Source organism: Oryza glaberrima, chromosome 1 (genome assembly GCF_000147395.1).
Source record: "Oryza glaberrima chromosome 1, OglaRS2, whole genome shotgun sequence".
Taxonomy (NCBI): domain Eukaryota; kingdom Viridiplantae; phylum Streptophyta; class Magnoliopsida; order Poales; family Poaceae; genus Oryza; species Oryza glaberrima.
This window is the reverse complement of record NC_068326.1, coordinates 6,749,362-6,766,231: the sequence shown is the minus strand read 5'-3', so window position 1 is coordinate 6,766,231 and position 16,870 is coordinate 6,749,362. Positions and strand designations below refer to the sequence as shown.

At 42.4% G+C, this 16,870-nt stretch overlaps 2 protein-coding genes across 5 annotated transcripts; one reads left to right on the top strand and one right to left on the bottom strand.

The window, feature by feature from the left end:
* Positions 1-2,879: 2,879 nt before the first annotated feature.
* On the top strand, positions 2,880-6,574 carry LOC127774752 (DNA topoisomerase 2-like). Its single transcript, XM_052301048.1, has 5 exons — positions 2,880-3,617; positions 5,243-5,538; positions 5,660-5,729; positions 5,821-6,091; positions 6,203-6,574. The coding sequence occupies exons 1-5, from the start codon at positions 3,087-3,089 to the stop codon at positions 6,292-6,294; spliced, it is 1,260 nt and encodes a 419-aa protein (XP_052157008.1). The 5' UTR covers positions 2,880-3,086; the 3' UTR covers positions 6,295-6,574.
* A 1,872-nt stretch (positions 6,575-8,446) lies between these two features.
* LOC127760865 (B3 domain-containing protein Os01g0234100) lies at positions 8,447-13,545 on the bottom strand. 4 transcript variants are annotated; one of them, XM_052285187.1, is made up of 9 exons: positions 13,354-13,544; positions 12,688-12,819; positions 11,880-11,942; positions 11,189-11,293; positions 10,830-10,861; positions 10,610-10,754; positions 9,961-10,167; positions 9,699-9,789; positions 8,447-9,590 (listed from the first exon to the last, which is right to left on the bottom strand). In XM_052285187.1, exons 2-9 carry the CDS (start codon positions 12,775-12,777, stop codon positions 8,902-8,904), a joined length of 1,422 nt encoding a protein of 473 aa, XP_052141147.1. In that variant the 5' UTR covers positions 12,778-12,819; positions 13,354-13,544; the 3' UTR covers positions 8,447-8,901. The 4 variants fall into 4 exon arrangements, with proteins under 4 accessions (XP_052141147.1, XP_052141146.1, XP_052141148.1 ...); XM_052285186.1 differs by having other exon boundaries at positions 13,358-13,544; XM_052285188.1 differs by having other exon boundaries at positions 13,425-13,538.
* Positions 13,546-16,870: the final 3,325 nt, after the last annotated feature.

Here is a 16,870-nt window from a genome sequence, read left to right as displayed (position 1 = left end):
ACACATCAACTGCAAGTAAGAGGAATCAATCCTAGGACCAACAGGTTACACGCATCACGCCTCAACCAAGTGAGCGGTCAATCAAATTTGAACTAAAACAAAAATTACACATTAGTTACACTGTAATTACATTCAACTTACATATAATTAGATTTAAAAAAAAATTCTAAAAAAAACTGTCGCCAGAATTTTTTTTCTCCATGTCAGTCGGACTTTCCTTTTTTCTTTTTATATTTTTTTTGCCTTTTTCTTCAGTTTTTAATTAAATAATATAGATAGAGATTGAAGTGCGCTCCAGAGCGGAGGGAACGGCACGCGCCCGCCTCGATTTTTTCTCCCGTCTTTATCTCCTTCTCTCCTCTATCCGCTCGCCCTTATCCCTTCTCTCCTCTGTTGCGCTACCTCAGCCAGCGACGCGCCGACGCCTTCCATCTCCGCCCCTCCCCTCCGCCTCCCCCCCCCCCCCCCCCCCCCCCACGGCGGTGCCGCTCCCTCTACCCCTCAGCCACGGCGCCCTCCCCTCGGCCTGCGGTGCCCTTCGCTCGGTGGGCGGCGCCTCAGCCTCTCTCTCCCTCCACCGGCGCTTTCCCTGTGTGCACCGGCAACCCCTTTCCTCCTCGTCGGGGTGCCACCACCGCCCTCTCCTCTCTAGATCCGGCGGGTCAGCAGCTCTTTGGTAGCGCGGCGACTCGGACTTGGCTCCTCCTTCTCTCCCTCGGCTTCTCCACGGCGAACCAGCGGGTCGGCGGATCCCGGCGCACCGACGGCGCGACTGCGCAACGGCTAGTCGGCAGCTCCCGGTAGCGAGGCGTTGTGGAGCTCCGGCAGGGAGCAGCGCTCGTCCCTCCCTCTCCTGTGTGATTTGTTTTGTGGTCTGTTTGGATTATCTCCTGTCCTATGATCTATTTTAGATGATTTTGTGATGATTCCGATTTGGATTGGGATTTTGTTTTTGGTTTAGATTGTGATGGTTTGGGATTTGGAGAGGGGTGTGCGTGATGTGGGTGAGGGACGAACGGATTTTTTTTTGTTCTCCGCGTCATTGATCGAATCGGACTATCTCTCTTTTTTTTATGTTTTATTTCGCTATTTTTTTTAGACGGACGACGGAAACGTCTTAAATTTTTTAAGTAGTAGTAGATAAAAGTAGATTAAGATTTAAGGACGTTTTTTTGCCATCTGTTTTTTGGAATCGGAGTTATTTTTTGCTTTTTTTAAAAAATTTTACGGATGGCTCTTTTTTTTCGCTGTTTTGTAAGTAGGACGGAGTTTTATTTTTGGCCCTTTTTATTTTAGGAGATTATTGGCGTTCAGTTTTTTTTTTCGGAAGGTGATTTTTTGGCCTTTTTTATTTTTTTAGGACGTTTTATTTTTGCTATTTTCTAGGAGTCGGACTTTTTTGCGGATTTCTTTTCCGCCCTTTTTTAAAAATATTACTATTTTTTTCTACAAAATTAGTTAAATTTAGAGCAGTTTGACTTTGACTAAAGTCAAAACGTCCTGTAACCTGAAATGGAAGTAGTAATTGGAACACAAAGCAGATTAGTATGACGTACCAAACGACCGATAAAAATATCTTCAACTTTTATAATATACTAGAAAAAATACCCGTGTGTTGCAACGGGTTAATGTTATTTTAATCTTATTATTGTTATACGATTTAGCTAGAATGAAATTCGTTATGGGATTCGCTTAGATATTTTTTTAGAAAATCATGAGCTGTAATTAGGAGTCTGACTTTCATCTCAAGTTAGCATCCTTGCAGAGATTGAGAAAAGTGAGAGAGAGAATGGAGGGAGAGGAAAAGGAAGAGAGAGGGTGCTAACATGGAATCCTGACATGTGGGTCTTATGCTGAGTCAGTCGTCACGTCGGATAAAATCAGGGTCAAAATCATCAAGTGACATAGTTTGTACGGTTTTGTAAGTTGGGGGATACGTTGTATCCGGTTTTGTGGTTGGAGGATGATTTTGTAATTGGATGACAAGTTGAGGGACCTTTGGTGTACTTTTTTCTTCTTTTTTTTTTTGAAAGAACAGGTAGACTCTATATACCACCGGCCGGGCCTTTAAAACCCGTGGGCCGTAGTGTCCATTTGTTAGTGAGCAATGTATTATTTACTTAAATTACTGTGCACTAATAACAGAGGTTATTTTCCTTATAAGAAGTTGCAAGTGGGCCTAACTGGTCAGCATCTCCCTTGCCAGGTCTTCTTTGACCTCGCGACAACGATGAATGCTTGTGCAAGTGTTGGATGACTTGGGACACATGACCATATATATGCAGCGTTCTTGTGTGTCCCACTTTCCCGATCCGATTCTATTTTGGTGTCGAACACGTTAGGTGCACGTTTGCTTGTGTCACGCTGGAGACGGACATATCGACATACATGCTCTGCTATCGTTGGGAACATGATCGGACGCTAGATGCAGAACGAATCCAGGAAGAGGAAGAGGTGATCGTGGGCGAGTCGGACGATGGGCGCATGACCCTTCAATTTTTTTAGGTAGGTAAAGAAAAAAAATTAAAGACCCAACTCGAAACCTAATCCATTAAAAATTAACGTACCAAAATTCTGTCAAAAACATTTTAACTTTTATAATAGTATATATATATATAATACTTCCTCCGTCTCAAAATAAATACAGTTTTGCACTCTTCACGTTCAACGTTTGACCATTCGTCTTATTTGAAATTTTTTTAGATTAGTATTTTTTATTGCTATTAGATGATAAAACATGAATAGTACTTTATGTGTGACTAATTTTTTAAAAAAATTTCATAAATTTTTCAAATAAGATGAACGGTCAAACATTAGATATGGATATTCACAGCTGCACTTATTTTGGAACGGAGGTAGTAGTAGAGATAGAGAAGAGATAAAGATTTAATGCTCCATACATGTATCAAAGACTTAATGTGATGTTTTTGGAAAAGTTTTTTTTAACTAAACAGCCCCTTAGTGGATCGGCCCAAGTTCTATGTGTTCGATAAAACGCCGCAAGCCCGCAAAAGCATCTCTCCCCCCACCAGATCCCCAATTCCACAAGGGAACACCACGCAAACCCTAGCGCCGCCGGCAACGCCATGAATCGCCAGCCGCCTCGGCGGAGGTCCGCCCGCATCGCCGCCGCGCGCGGAGGCAGCGGCGCGCTGCGGGAGCGCATCCTCCTGCGGCCGGACGACTACATCGGCTCGCCGGAGAAGCGCACGCAGACGTTCTGGATCAACGACGGCTACTACATGGTGCCACGCGAGGTCACCTACCGCCCGGGCCTCCACAAGATCTTCGACGAGGTCCTCGTCCACGCCGCGAGCAACAAGCGGTGCGACCCCTCCATGGACACCCTCTCCGTCGAGGTCGACGTCGTCGAGCGCAGCGTCTCCGTCTTCTACAACGGCCGTGGCGTCGTCCCCGTCGAGCTCGTCGACGAGGAGCGCGGCGTCTACGCACCGGAGATGTTCTTCGGCCACCTCCATGACGACGACGAAGAGGATGATCAGAACAAGGCGACGAACGACGGCGGCGGTGGCTACGGTGTCAAGCTCGCCAACCTGTTCTCCACGGAGTTCATCGTCGAGACCGCCGATGGGTGCCGCATGAAGAAGTACAAGCAGGTGAGTGAGCCAATTCTGAGCACACACCCTCTACTCTCTCTCGGTAGCGTCACACCCTCACAAATCAACTCCACTGTGCCAAATTTGATACTACCTTCGTTTTTTAATATATGATGTCGTTGATTTTTTTATTAACGTTTAATCATTTGTCTCATTCAAAATTTTTGTACAAATATATATAAAAAAGAAGTCATGCTTAAAGATTATTTCATGATAGATCAAGTCACCATAAAATAAACGATAATTGCGTAATCTTTTATAGTAAAATAAATCATCAAATCTACCTAAGTGAAAAGTAAATCTCTCAAAGCAACTTGGATGAGCCATGTAATGAACAAAACAGCAACTTGGATGAGCCACGTAATGAACAAAATGGTGACCATCCGATACAGAAAACGACAAAAAAGAAATGACAAATCGTAGCCATCCGTTCAAATGAAGAGCCTTCCTGAAGGTAAAAAGAGAGAGATAGTAGTAGAAGAAAGAGGATTAAAAAAAAGGAAAAGAAAAGGAAACAACGCTCCGCCACAGCTATCGCTTAGCAAGCATGATCATGGGATGGGATCAGTTGAGTTCAGTGGGCCAAATGATCGTGGGGTTAAGCAACATGTTCAATTAAATCTAAAAGAGACACAAAAGAAAAAACTATTAATAATTTGCAACTAAAAAAAACTAATCAACGATGTGACAAATCAAATTCCAATAAACTAAATTTTAGAAAACCGCCTATTGTTTCCTGCCAACTATATTCTCTTAACACCTATTCAAATATGTAAAATAAAATTACATTTGCTAAAACATATGTATCACAAGTAGGAGGATAGACGGAATATACAAGGAGAATAAGGTGGTCGCGCATAAGTAGAGATGGCGAAAATTCGGTGGCTCGCACAGTACAGCAACAAATAATATGCATGGTTGTTTATACTCAAATTTTAACATCAAAGAACTTAAATTTTGATTCCACAGTGAAAAAATTAAAAGGACCCATGCAGTGACAAGACGATGTTAATAACAGGGTTCATAAACTAGTATATCTTATTAAAAAGTCAACGGCGTCATAAATTGGAAAACCAGAAAGAGCATGTGGCATAGTTTGGTACACCTGATACTGTTATTGACTCTTCTAACTGTTAGATCCTGCACACTATGACCAGTATCTCCTAGGATCATGATATGTTTTATTTGCCTATACCATGACCAGTATTTCCTAGGATCATGATATGTTTTCTTTGCCTATTCTATGACCTTGTTACTTGGCAGGGGTTATCGGCTTTGTTGTTGATATATACTCGCTGTCGTTTATTCGATGTCTAGATCTGATCCAGCTGCTTTTCTCTTTTTTAGAAAACTTGGTTGGCTTTTGGAGGAATGTAGTTGCCAGGTAGTAGTCAATGAGTCAAAACTCTGTGTAAGTCTATCTCCATTTCTACTAATGGAAATGGGAGGCCTGGCCTCTTGCTAAAAAAACTCATCGTTTATGGGCATGCAAATTCTGTATTATCAACAAATTTTCCGAGTTTTAGATGTAGTTACTACTTTCATGGTGCATTGGATAGGTCAGTTTACTATCAAAACAATATAGATCATGATGTTACTTACTCCTTGAATACTTTAATTTCCAGGTTTTCTCTGAGAACATGGGGAAGAAATCAGTGCCCCATATCACAGACTGCAATCAAGGGGAGAACTGGACCATGATCACGTTCAAGCCAGATCTTGCTAGGTTCAACATGACCTACCTCGAAGAGGATCACGTGACGCTCATGTGGAAGAGAGTGGTTGATATGGCAGGAATTCTAGGAGACTCCGTGCAAGTTGAGTGGGATGGCGTGAGGCTGCGTATAAACAGCTTCAACGATTATGTGCGCCTGTATATCGATTCCCCTGTCAGTGACAGATCAGGAGTAGGGTCCCCAAGGTTATTTGTGCTGTGTTGTTTCGAACGAGCATATTAGTTTGTTGAGTGATCGAAATCTATCCATAATGGTTTTGTCTTTCTAATTAGCTGAATTCACCTTTGCCTTCTTGATCGATTTCAGAGTTTACGAGAAGTTAAATGATTGGTGTGAGGTCTGTTTGAGCCTGAGTGATGCTGGACACTTTCAGCAGGTAAATGTTTTGGTTATGTTTATATCCGAGTAGCTTCTTAGTTATGCCATGGTTGTTGCTGCATTTTACTCTTCTTTTTTGGGTTTCGCAGGTCAGCTTTGTAAATGGATTTGAGACACTAAAAGGTGGAACCCATGTTGATTACGTCACGGAGCTGATTACCATCCATCTGATGAACTTTCTGAATGAGCACTATGAGGAGTGTAACTTCAATGTAGATGATGTGAAGCGCTATCTATGGGTCTTCCTCAATGTGATCATAGACAACCCTACCTTCGATTCACAGACCAAGGAGACGTTAACTACTCCTCCAGGAAGGTTTGGGTCAAAGCTTGAGCTTCCTAACAGTTTCTCGAAAATAGGTGTGTACACATCTGACGATGAGTCGGCTAATTTGGCTGACTGCATTATCTGCAGTTAATTAGGCTTTACAGCTAATGGTAATTAACGCTTATTATCTCTTGCAATTACAGCTTTTGGCAATGGTCTTATCCGGCGTCTGTTTGGCTACCGTGCCCCGCCTGGCTACCGTGGACTGGAGTTTCATTCAGAGACTAGCCACTGAAGTTGTGCGTTCAGAAACACATGTCAGAATAAGATAGTTTGTGCATTTATGTGGGATTATGTGTATACATGTTTGCATCAAGAACAACAAATTTCAATGGTGGTATCTTCCTTGTCGGTAGGGTCGATCTGCAACCTCCAAAACTCGCAAGTTCAAATTTGAATTAGAAAGCTGAGGTAGCTGTATTTTGGTAGGGAAAATTGGTTCTAAATTGGTTCTATGTTATCATCCGATAAAACGTATCTTAAGAAATGTATGTTTTTTATGTTGCGCGTGTTTACATCCAAATTTGGCACCTAGGAGTAAAATAGGGAAAATTCCCAAAGTTTGGAAGTCTGCCGGTTTTCCTCTATGGGGCCGATCTAACCGCTGTGTATGGGCCGGTCAGACCACCGGTTGAGGGCCGGTCAGATCGGTGTGGCCGGTCGGTTCGAGTCTGAGTCTGTTTTCGTCGGATCTCGGGTTTCCTTTCTCAGGAAGGCATATTTCGGGTTTCCTTTGGATTCTATCCCGAGTTGAACGTGGAGGAGGGCCTATAGAGAGTAAGATCAACCCCTATGTAAGAGGGTAAGGCCGGTTCATTGTAATAACCAATCTACAATCAATCGAATCGTTTTTCATATTGATTTTAGTTTTCTCTTAGTTTGTCCATCTTTGTCGATTTGCAACGTAAATCGTTCGCCGCCGCTGCGAGAATGCGACACCTCTGCTCCGTTAGCCGGTTTAGTTATCAAAACCTATCTTAGTTTAGCTTTTACTATATTAAGATGGTTGGCGACTCTAAGATCACCGCAAAAACCGCAAAAACGTTAGTTGTTAACTTGTCATATAAAAAGTTGCCAACAACGTGTCATGATGTTGAATTGAAGGAGCTGCGTACTCTTTGGCCGCGATATGTACTTTCAGTTGAGTGATAAAGTATACCTTAAGAAATGATTCAAGATATAGTTTTAGTTTTATTAACGTTATAATGCATTTTAGTTTTAAGGAATGTTTAAGATAAATACTTTCCAATTTTATTATGATGTATGGATCAAGTAGTATATGATGCATGAACTTCAGTGGCGGATCAGGAAAAAAAATTAATGAAGGTTTCGTGGGGTTCTTATAGTGGTGGTTCTCGAAATTTTTTTTTGAAGAAACCCATGCATGAAGCCAAAAATGTCAAATGTGACGGATGTACGAAATGGTCAGTATCTAACCTGTGGAAAATATGTTCACATTACCATTAGTTTGAGGGCGGACATACGTTCAGATGTCATTTGTTGCCCAAAAGAATCATATCTGTAAATTTGAACAGATACATTCCGATTTGCTTAGGAATGAATAAAAACACTAATGGACAGGAGCTAAGTGCGTTTACAGTGTATTGAGTTGGCATTCGGCCTCATCGTGTCCCAATAAATATTCCGTGTCACGTTCGCTTCTGTCACACCTACTTAAAGTCCCCGTATTTAACTATAATCGCTCGTTCTTCAGCCTAATCCTGGGTGAGTACCGTGGGGAGAGAGAGAGCACCATCCTGTAGAGGTCATGACCCCGCTTCCTCCACTCCTCAACCGCATGGGGAATTGGGGATCAGACGTATTATGATTGGCATAAGAAAACTTAACGGTGTCATATACTTTTATCATTTTCCATACTCCTTTCGAAAGACTTGTGGTGATGATGCCGCCAACACCACTGACGAGTGGGGCCATGAGAGCAGTGCACATGTGAGTCCTCTTGCTTTGTGTGTTGCAGTCATCGCTTTTCCTCTCCGGAAAGAGGAAATTGGGTGCTTCTACTCGGGTTGCAACCCTTTAATGCTATATTTCTTTGCTTCTTTCTCACCTCTATTCAAGTTAAAAAATCATGAAAATTTAAGTTTCATTTGTACATTTAAGTTAATTACACTGCACAATTTGTTAATAATGAGAATTTCATTGCCACGTGAAAAAGGGTTTATGTCTCACTTTAAGAACTATCCTAAGTATGTCCCTTTTCTTTTTGTCTTTTTAAGATAAAGAATCCCATTTCAACCAAATAGAAGCAACCATTTTTTTTCTCAACAAAAAGACTCGTTTTTTTTCCTTTTATATAACTCATTGCAATACACGGGTATTTGACCAGTAAAATAAAATACAAGGCAAAGCAAGCTTGCTAAAAGAAATGACAAATTTGTTATATGTAAATTAGAACAATCTGAAAATTACTGAAGGCGGCATCCGGTATTCAGATTACCAACCAACCAAACAGGCACCAAGAATAGGGTGCACTGAATGACGGAGTCTGAAATAATTGAGTAGTGTTCTGCATTTCTTCCTCGCATTTCCTGCACTGTTTACAGCGCATTCGCCCCCCCAAAATTTACAACTTGTGTTACACGATTTACCGTGTAAAAACAGCATCCTGATTCATAGACAGGTTTGCTGCTGAACAGTTCTAGATAGGCACTGAGCTGCGTGGTAGTAACTGGAGAAATTTACACAAAAATGTGGTCAGTCCTTGAGCCTAGCAGGATTCACCACTCAGTCACTCACCACGCAGGTTTCCCAGTGCATCATCTGAAACCCTGAATGACGAACCCAAAATGTTTCAGACAAGTACCCCAGATGTCAAGCAGGATCACCATGGCGCGGTGGCGATCTTCCGCAGCGCAATGTCGTGGTTCCTCACGCTTGACTCCATCTCCTCCATCTCGGCATCAATCTTCTTCAGCACATCCTTCACTGTCAACATCATGGATTCCAGAGCCTTCACCTTCTCCCCAGCGCGAGACCGCTCGAGCTTCAGCTCATTGTACTTGCCACACTCCGATGGATCCCTCGGTTGCTCGGGGAGGCCGAGAAGATCGTCAACGCGCTTGAGCAAGAACGCAACATTCATTCCCAGCAGGTCGAATGACTGCAGCGTCTTCTTCCAGATCAGGAAGTCCTCTTGCGAGGAGGTGCCTGCCCCACAGGCCCTGATGCCCTCCGCGATGTTGATCGTCTCCATGATCACCCCCACGACGAGTGTGAGGCTCAGCTGCCTCAGCAGATGCCTGTGGAGGAACGACTTCTGGGCGCAGCACAGCTCGTAGTACGTCCTGCGCTGGTGATCGGGGAACTTACAGTCGATGACCAAGCCATCCACGACGATGTTAAAGTTACTGTAGCTCGTCATGTCATCAAAGCTCATCTCCGAGTCTGAAAACCTGATGCCATCTATTGCTTCATGAACTAGATTCTGGGTATCATCATGAGCCATTTTGCTACTGACTCTAGTAGTCTCTGGATCCTCCTTAGGCTTGGTGGCATTATCAGTAGCTTCTTCTGTCATGTAGAATACAGCACATGATTCGGGAGATTCAATAGTTAGTGTATATTCCCATGTGTAACACATTTCAAGGTGTAAAACTAACAACATAAACTTTGACTCACTAGATATCTTCCGTTTCTTGCAGGCGTAAAAACTCTTGAGACCGGGTGCTCTGTCAGTTGTGCTGATGTTTTTTTCTCTAATTATATGCACCTGAATGTAAGGCATGAAGAAACAAGAGGCAATTGTATTATTGGATTAGGGAAGACTGAACCCACAAGGGAACTCAAGAAATGGGTATGAATGAAGATTATAAAGGAACAATCAAGTAAGTAGTAGTAGTAGACTTGGAAGAATGTTATCAAGCATTTCAGAAACACTTGCCTTGAATTTTGTTGTGCTCACAAGCTCAAAGACCACAACATCGCCAACCTTGATATCATGATTAATCGCAAAACCTCTCCATCCAGCACTGAGTCCCTGCTTACCACCCAGGTAAGTCGTCTTATGGTTGTTCCCATTCTCATCTTCGAGCACAATGTCAGTGTCATGCTTTGGGAGATACTTGTTGCAGAAGCCAGCTGGTAGACCCTGCAGAGGAGAACAATAATCAGATGCAGAGAAAACCAAAAAGAAGTTTCTAGGTGGCTTGTGCAGAACTAGTGTCAGCCATTTTCATAAACACAAGAACTCAAGCAGTAAGAGCTAACATGCAGGAAATGTACATAAGTTGGATATAACTTGTTTGTGTGAGACTTCTCTTCCTAAAACAAAATTTAATGAAAAAGATTAGAAGTTTAGAACATGTTAATAGGGCAGTAGGAAGTTTTAAATAAGATCCATAACACGCTTTAAACTTTTACTTTCTAATTTTAGTGAGAGCATTTGTTTGACAAATAAAATCTTCTAATAGTAAATGCAATTTGTATGTTTCTGCAGAAGGTGCTTCTCCACAGCCTGTTCATAAGAAACAATTATCTAAGGCTTCATAAATTGACAAGCATAAGAAAAGCTAGTAATCTACAACCCTTACCAGCCAAAATCCGCTGACAACATGTGAATGTAACATATGTTTAACAAAGCTAGGATGCTCTGCTGGTAACTTCGTTTGAATCTCTTGAGCTCTCTCCATAGCAGATCCACAGAACGTCTGAACACTAGATTTTTTTGGAAGATAACTGCGTGTGATTGAACAAGCTTGTGAGCTACATAAGCAGTTTTTTTCATAAGAAGAACAAGGAGAGCTGGAATACCTTGCACATTTATTTTGGCCCTTAACTGGCACCTGTTAAGTCACAACTCATTCAGTTATGAGTAATGGCTCAAAAGTACAACGGTTTCGTATACATTATACAGGAATTGGAAAAGAAATGGTAAAGTCCACTGAATAAAGATTGGAGATGTGTTCCAGGATTACATTATGTGATCTTTTTTTTTCGAATTGGAAAACCGGAGATTTCAGCCAGCCAATCGAAATCCTAAATGCTATGGCTTATGATATAAAAATCTTTAGGGGTATTATGAGCTTTATAGATGAAAACTGAAAGTCCTCTTACAATTACATTCATACTGCATTCATACAATACAGATAGAGTTGGTGAACATATCTTACTTCAGTGGTGTTAGTGCGTCCATTGCTAGTGTTCTGGGTATTGCATGTTTGAGGAATGCCAGGAACCGTTCTTTGCTCATTTTCCACCTCCTTTGGCATCAGCATCTTGCACAGTAAGAAATCCAAGAAAAATCAGAACACTTAATCAATAAGTTGTTTTTGAGATGAGAATTAATAAATGAAGTTATGAGATAACAAGGAGGACAGATATTGTGAGTTTGTGCAATTGAAAATATTGTTGCTACATAGAGTGCTATCAATGATGTAGCATCATTGACAGGGATGCTCTCAATAGAGCACATGTAGTTTATATCATATAAACTTACACCAATGTAAACAGATAATCATATAAAGGGAAAAGTCTATTTGTCCCTTGAGGAGACATCCCCTTGTTTTGTGCATGTCACCCAAAACATCATAAAAAAGTTTAAGAAGATTTGACATTATAGATCAATATGTGACACGATAGAACAAACACACTATTTGTAATCAAATTTATTGTTTTTGTTTTTCTACTTGTATAGGTCGAATTTGAACTTGCATGCTTGTGGAGAGATATTTTACATATTCATCTTCTTATCAAATTTGTTTTCACTTTTTTTATGACTTTTTGAACAACATGCACAAAACAAGGGGATGTCTTCTCGAGTGACAAAATTCCACCCACTAACTAAAGCAGCACTGCCCTTACTTTCAAAGGAACAACCTCCATCACGTCATCCGTATCATCTTCATCACAATCAATTATTATAGCCTGTGGAGCAACAACAAAAGCAATATTATAATTCTGCAAGTACAAAAAGAACATATATTCTTGATATCATGGTAAATACATAGTTCTTATAATGGTATAGATCCAATTAACCCTTGATTATTATAGGGGCTACCAGATGTTAACAAGCATTAACAGAAAAAAAGAAACATAAGCTAGAAATACCCCCCTCCTTTCCATAATTCAAGGTCTTTTAGTTTTGTCCTAAGTCAAAACTTCTCTAATTTCGATCAAGTTTATAGAAAAATATATTAACATCTATAGTACTTTGTAGACCTGGAAAAAAATCACAGTTAACACATAAAGTGACCATTTAAGCAAATACAGCATGTGATAATTTGTCATGACTTACCTGTTCAGAGTTACACAATTCGTGCACCTACAGGAAACTCTTTTTAATCCCTCTTTCTTGCATGTCATCCAAATAATTATGAAAAATATTGATAAGATAGATTAATATGTAATATGTCACTTCAAAAACATGCAAGAACGAGGGGATAGGATCCACTTCCATGAACCTACCAACATACAGATGTGCTGCAATACATGAATTATTCAGGGTAGCATTTAAGCAGAAGTAGATCATCCTATCAAATTAAGTATCCAGATTGGGCATACACCCAGGTATTGTAGTATATGCCTCTCCCCCATTTTTTTCCTATTAGAACCTGTCCTAATTTGAATGCCTGTATCGCATCAATGCGAAATGATAATGCAAGGATCTCACCCTCGGCCCAATATCATCATCCCTGTCGCTGCCACTGCTGCTGTCAAGTAAGGCGAGCCTTTGATGGACTAGTTCCATCTTCTGCTCCATCTTGCTCTTCGCGTTCTTGGAACCTGGTGGTCTCCCTCTCTTCTGCTCAAGAACAACCAACCAAAGGACAAGCGAATTAGATTCAGATTACCCATGGAAGTAAACACCAATATTTCAGTCATTAAACAGAAAACAAAAATCGTATCCAAGAATGAGCAGTACAGCCAAATTGATCAAAGAGGAAGCAAAATCTCCAGGAAGATCAAAGATAACCATATAAAATAGCTGAAATATCAGATCACCCCGTCATCCGGGAAAAAAAAGGCATGGGGAAATTTTCAAGAACACGTATCTCTCTCTCACACACACAGAACACTCTCTTCAGTCTCCCACTCGCGTCGAAGAATCAAAACAAGAAAAGCAGCTAAGAAGATGAAAGCTAACACAAAAGACAAACTTTTAGCCCCCAAATCCGCCGCTATTAATCGACGATTCAAGAGAACTCAATGGAACAAATCAAAGAACCCTCGGTTTCCATCAACCGGATGAACAGTGAATAAGCGAAGCAAATGACCCCCAAAAAACTGGGTTTGATCGAGAAACGAGAGATACAGATAGAGAGGGAAAGGAAAGAACATGCTTTGATGGGCTGATCTATCGCCATCGGCCGGCCGCCCTCGGGTTGATCTCTCCGAACTCCCGCTCACCTCGATTCCGAAGTTTCTGGGGGGGCTTTGAGGTTTTGAAATGTGAACTGGAAGGAGAGAAACGAGCCGGCTCTTCAGCTCCGTGCAAGCGGTGACTGATTTGACTAGGTGTCAGCAACATTGCAGGAATTTTTTACTTTTATTTTCGCTAAGCAGTACTCGTACTCCCGCCGTGGCTGCGGGGCTGGTTGGTTGATGGTCATAAGTTGCTACATTTTATCACACTTGAGGTTAGGCAAGTTTGACCATGTCAGGTGAGTGTTTGGTTGGCTCTCACAAGTGTGGTAAGATTTCTTTTTTAATCTAGGTCCCATATGTAAGTGACTCTAAAAAGTGTGGCATAGTTTCATTTTGTTGGCTAGAGTGTGGTTTGGATTTTGATAGCCTCACCTTTGGCAAGTTTAGCTAAAAAAGTATGATAAGTCTAGGCAATGTTAGTATGTGAACCAAACAGCCTCTCCGTCCCACAATAAGTGTTTTTAGGGCTTGTTTGATTCTTTACCCTACCAATTCACTGGTAAAGTCTAAGTAACTTTGACACTACCAAATATTGGTAGGGTAAAATTATTTAGAAATCATTTGGATTGTTACTAATATAAAACCAAATTCTCATTGTATAAGGAAGAAACTTATAGAATATGACTAAATAGGATAGGGGCACTATCAAATATTTGGCTCAATCTAAACTAACACACATACTATTCAATTTGCCTATAAATTGGTAGGGCATATTTTTTGTATCAAACCAAAACGGCCCTTAGTTCACCAGAGGCCCCTCAACTTAACAGCGAGATTTTTTCAGTCCCTTAACCACAAAATCAGAAATGTGCACCCCTAAACTTACATAATCTATGCACGCAAGGTCCTATGACAGTATATGTGGGTGGTTTCGCTGAAGTGGCATCCTAGTCACTAAAAATAAATAAATAAAGTACGTGGGGCCCACATGTAAGTGAGAGAAAACGATGTGGCCCACATCTCTTCTTTCTTCCCCTTCTCTTTTTCTCCTTTATTTTCTTCTCTCCTCTCGTTTTCTTCGACGGGCCGAGACGGGTGGGGCGACGGCTGGCGAGCGCAGCGGCGGCGGCGGCAGGCGAAGCAGGCAAGAGCGGCGGGGGTAGGCGAGCGCGGTGGCAACGCGCGAAGCAGGTGGGGGTGGCGGTGGCAGGCGAACACGGTGGCAGCGGGCGAAGCAGGTAGGGGCGGCGGGCAAGAGCGGCGGCAGTGGCCATCGAAGCAGGCAAGGGCGGCGGGGGAGAGCGGCGGCGGCCACACGTGCCCACCGTGGTCCTTCGTGGTCACGCCGTCGGCCACGTCGTTGACGTGGATGCTCGTCGCGGTAGTCTTGTTCACGTGGCTCTTGTTGATGTGCCCTGTCCAGGACTGCAGCCAACCATCCCGCTCCCTCCCCCACGCCGCCACGGCCGTGGCGCTCCTTGCTGCGGCATACTACCTCCTCTCGGACTACCAGGTGCTCACGTCCGTCGCCGTATGGATCGCATCCTTCCTCCTTCTCGCCCCCTTCGCTCCCTCCTCCGCCACCGGCGGCGACATCTCCGTTGGCCGCTGGGATCCCCTCCCAGAGCAGGAGCCCGTCGAGGAACCCGTCCCGGATCCCGTCCTCACCTCCCGCCGCCACTCTCGCCGGCCGTCACCTGCCGTCTCGACCTGTTGAAGAAGACGAGAGAAGAGAAGAAAATAAAGGAGAAAAGAGAAGAAAGGGGAAGAAAGAAGGGATGTGGGCCCACATTGTTTTCTCTCCCTTACATATGGGTCCCATGTACTTTATTTATTTATTTTTGCTGGCTAGGATGCCACGTCAGCGAAACCACCCACATATACTGCCATAGAATTTTATGTGCACGGTTTGTGTAAGTTTAGGGGTGCACATTTCTGGTTTGTGGTTAAGCAATCTCAAAAAGTTTCGTTGTTAAGTTGAGGGACCTCCGGTAAACTTATTCCAACACAATACTCCCAAGTCCGAATGAAACCTATTCCTCCACGTGGTTCAAACACCAGCCCATCATGCTTATGGGCTTGGATTGAGGCTCATTCAAACAAGGCCTAAATTCAACTACGCCAGAAGGGGCTTCGCATCCTCTGGCGTCCTGGAACGGCAGAGAGCTACAGTGCCATGTGTTGGGGGCATTTATACCCGTTGGATCAAGTTTTGGATGCACGGAGATTAACCACTACCTCCAAACGGCAAAGGATGGGACCCCGTCAGAAGGACAGGTAGCCCAGGCAGAGCCTCTTGTGTTCACCGGATCATCTCTGGGCCTTTTGGTAGAATTCCAGAACGTGATTAACCAGAGGTGATAGGTGTTTCTAAAAAAATTGATGACGTGGCGAGCTAATTCTTAGCCATTCCCACAGCGTTTAAGTAAATCAAGGCAGAGAGCTACAGTGCCATGCTGTTGGGGGCATTTATACCCGTTGGATCAAGTTTTGGATGTACAGATATTAACCACTACCCCAAACGACAGAGGATGGGACCCGGCCAGAAGTACACGTAGCCCAACCAAAGCCTCTCGTGTTCACCGGATCATCTCTGGGCTTTTTGGCAGAATTCCATAACATGATTAACCAGAGAGGTGATGGGTGTTTCTAAAAATAAAATTGATGACATGGCGAGCTAATTCTTAGCCATTTCCACAGCGTTTAAGTAAATCAATATTCCAGCTGAAATTTTTGTCGGTTTCCATCAGTAGAAAGACAACCCAAAATAGAGAAGGTAATCTTTGTCGGATCTCGCCACGTAAAAAAAAGTACTCCGTACTCTATTATCTTTCTTTATAGGGATGGATTACATTAGCAGCAAGAGGCTCACACCCAGAACGTCGCGAGATCGCCCATAGAATTATTCCTATACGTGGACACGTAGGGCCTATCTCTTTCCCGTAATATACTACTCCGTATAAGATTTTCATAGAGATAAGGTGTACTTCCTCCATTTCATATTATACATCGTGACACTTTTTCTAGTATAACTTTGTTAAGTTTGATCAAGTTTATAGCAAAATTTAGCAATATCTAAAATATTAAATTAATTTTATTAAATCTAACATTGAATATATTTTAATAATATGTTTATTTTGTGTTGAAAAATACTACTATATTTTTCTATAAACTTGGTCAGATGAAGTGCGTGTGTACATCCAAAGGAATATCTTTTCTAAAAAATAATAATTTCTAGATAAAATTTTATGTATATGTTTTTAGCAATTTAGACACTAACGATAAGAAATAAACTTGGACGAAAAATAAAAAAAATAATTTCATGCAAGGGAAACGCGCTTGGCCGTAGCGGTCGTCTGATTGGGGGAAAGCGCCAGACTTCCGTTCTCCCGAACGAGACGTCGCGTGGCAGCACGCCCCAATTCCGGTACACCACGAGACGCACGACGCCGTCCGTGCGACGCAGCGGCGGAGAGATACTAGTAGGA

What these genes read in the sequence shown, in the direction of transcription:
- LOC127760865 (XM_052285185.1), bottom strand. Translation starts at nt 13,381, where the DNA reads ATGGCGATAGATCAGCCCATCAAA. An exon ending in GACGCACTAACACCACTGAA is followed by an intron (nt 10,862 to 11,188) that starts GTAAGATATGTT and finishes GTGACTTAACAG; the next exon opens with GTGCCAGTTAAGGGCCAAAA. An exon ending in TTGTCAGCGGATTTTGGCTG is followed by an intron (nt 10,168 to 10,609) that starts GTAAGGGTTGTA and finishes TCTCCTCTGCAG; the next exon opens with GGTCTACCAGCTGGCTTCTG.
- LOC127774752 (XM_052301048.1), top strand. Translation starts at nt 3,087, where the DNA reads ATGAATCGCCAGCCGCCTCGGCGGAGGTCCGCCCGCATCGCCGCCGCG. An exon ending in GCATGAAGAAGTACAAGCAG is followed by an intron (nt 3,618 to 5,242) that starts GTGAGTGAGCCA and finishes TTTAATTTCCAG; the next exon opens with GTTTTCTCTGAGAACATGGG. An exon ending in TAACAGTTTCTCGAAAATAG is followed by an intron (nt 6,092 to 6,202) that starts GTGTGTACACAT and finishes TTGCAATTACAG; the next exon opens with CTTTTGGCAATGGTCTTATC.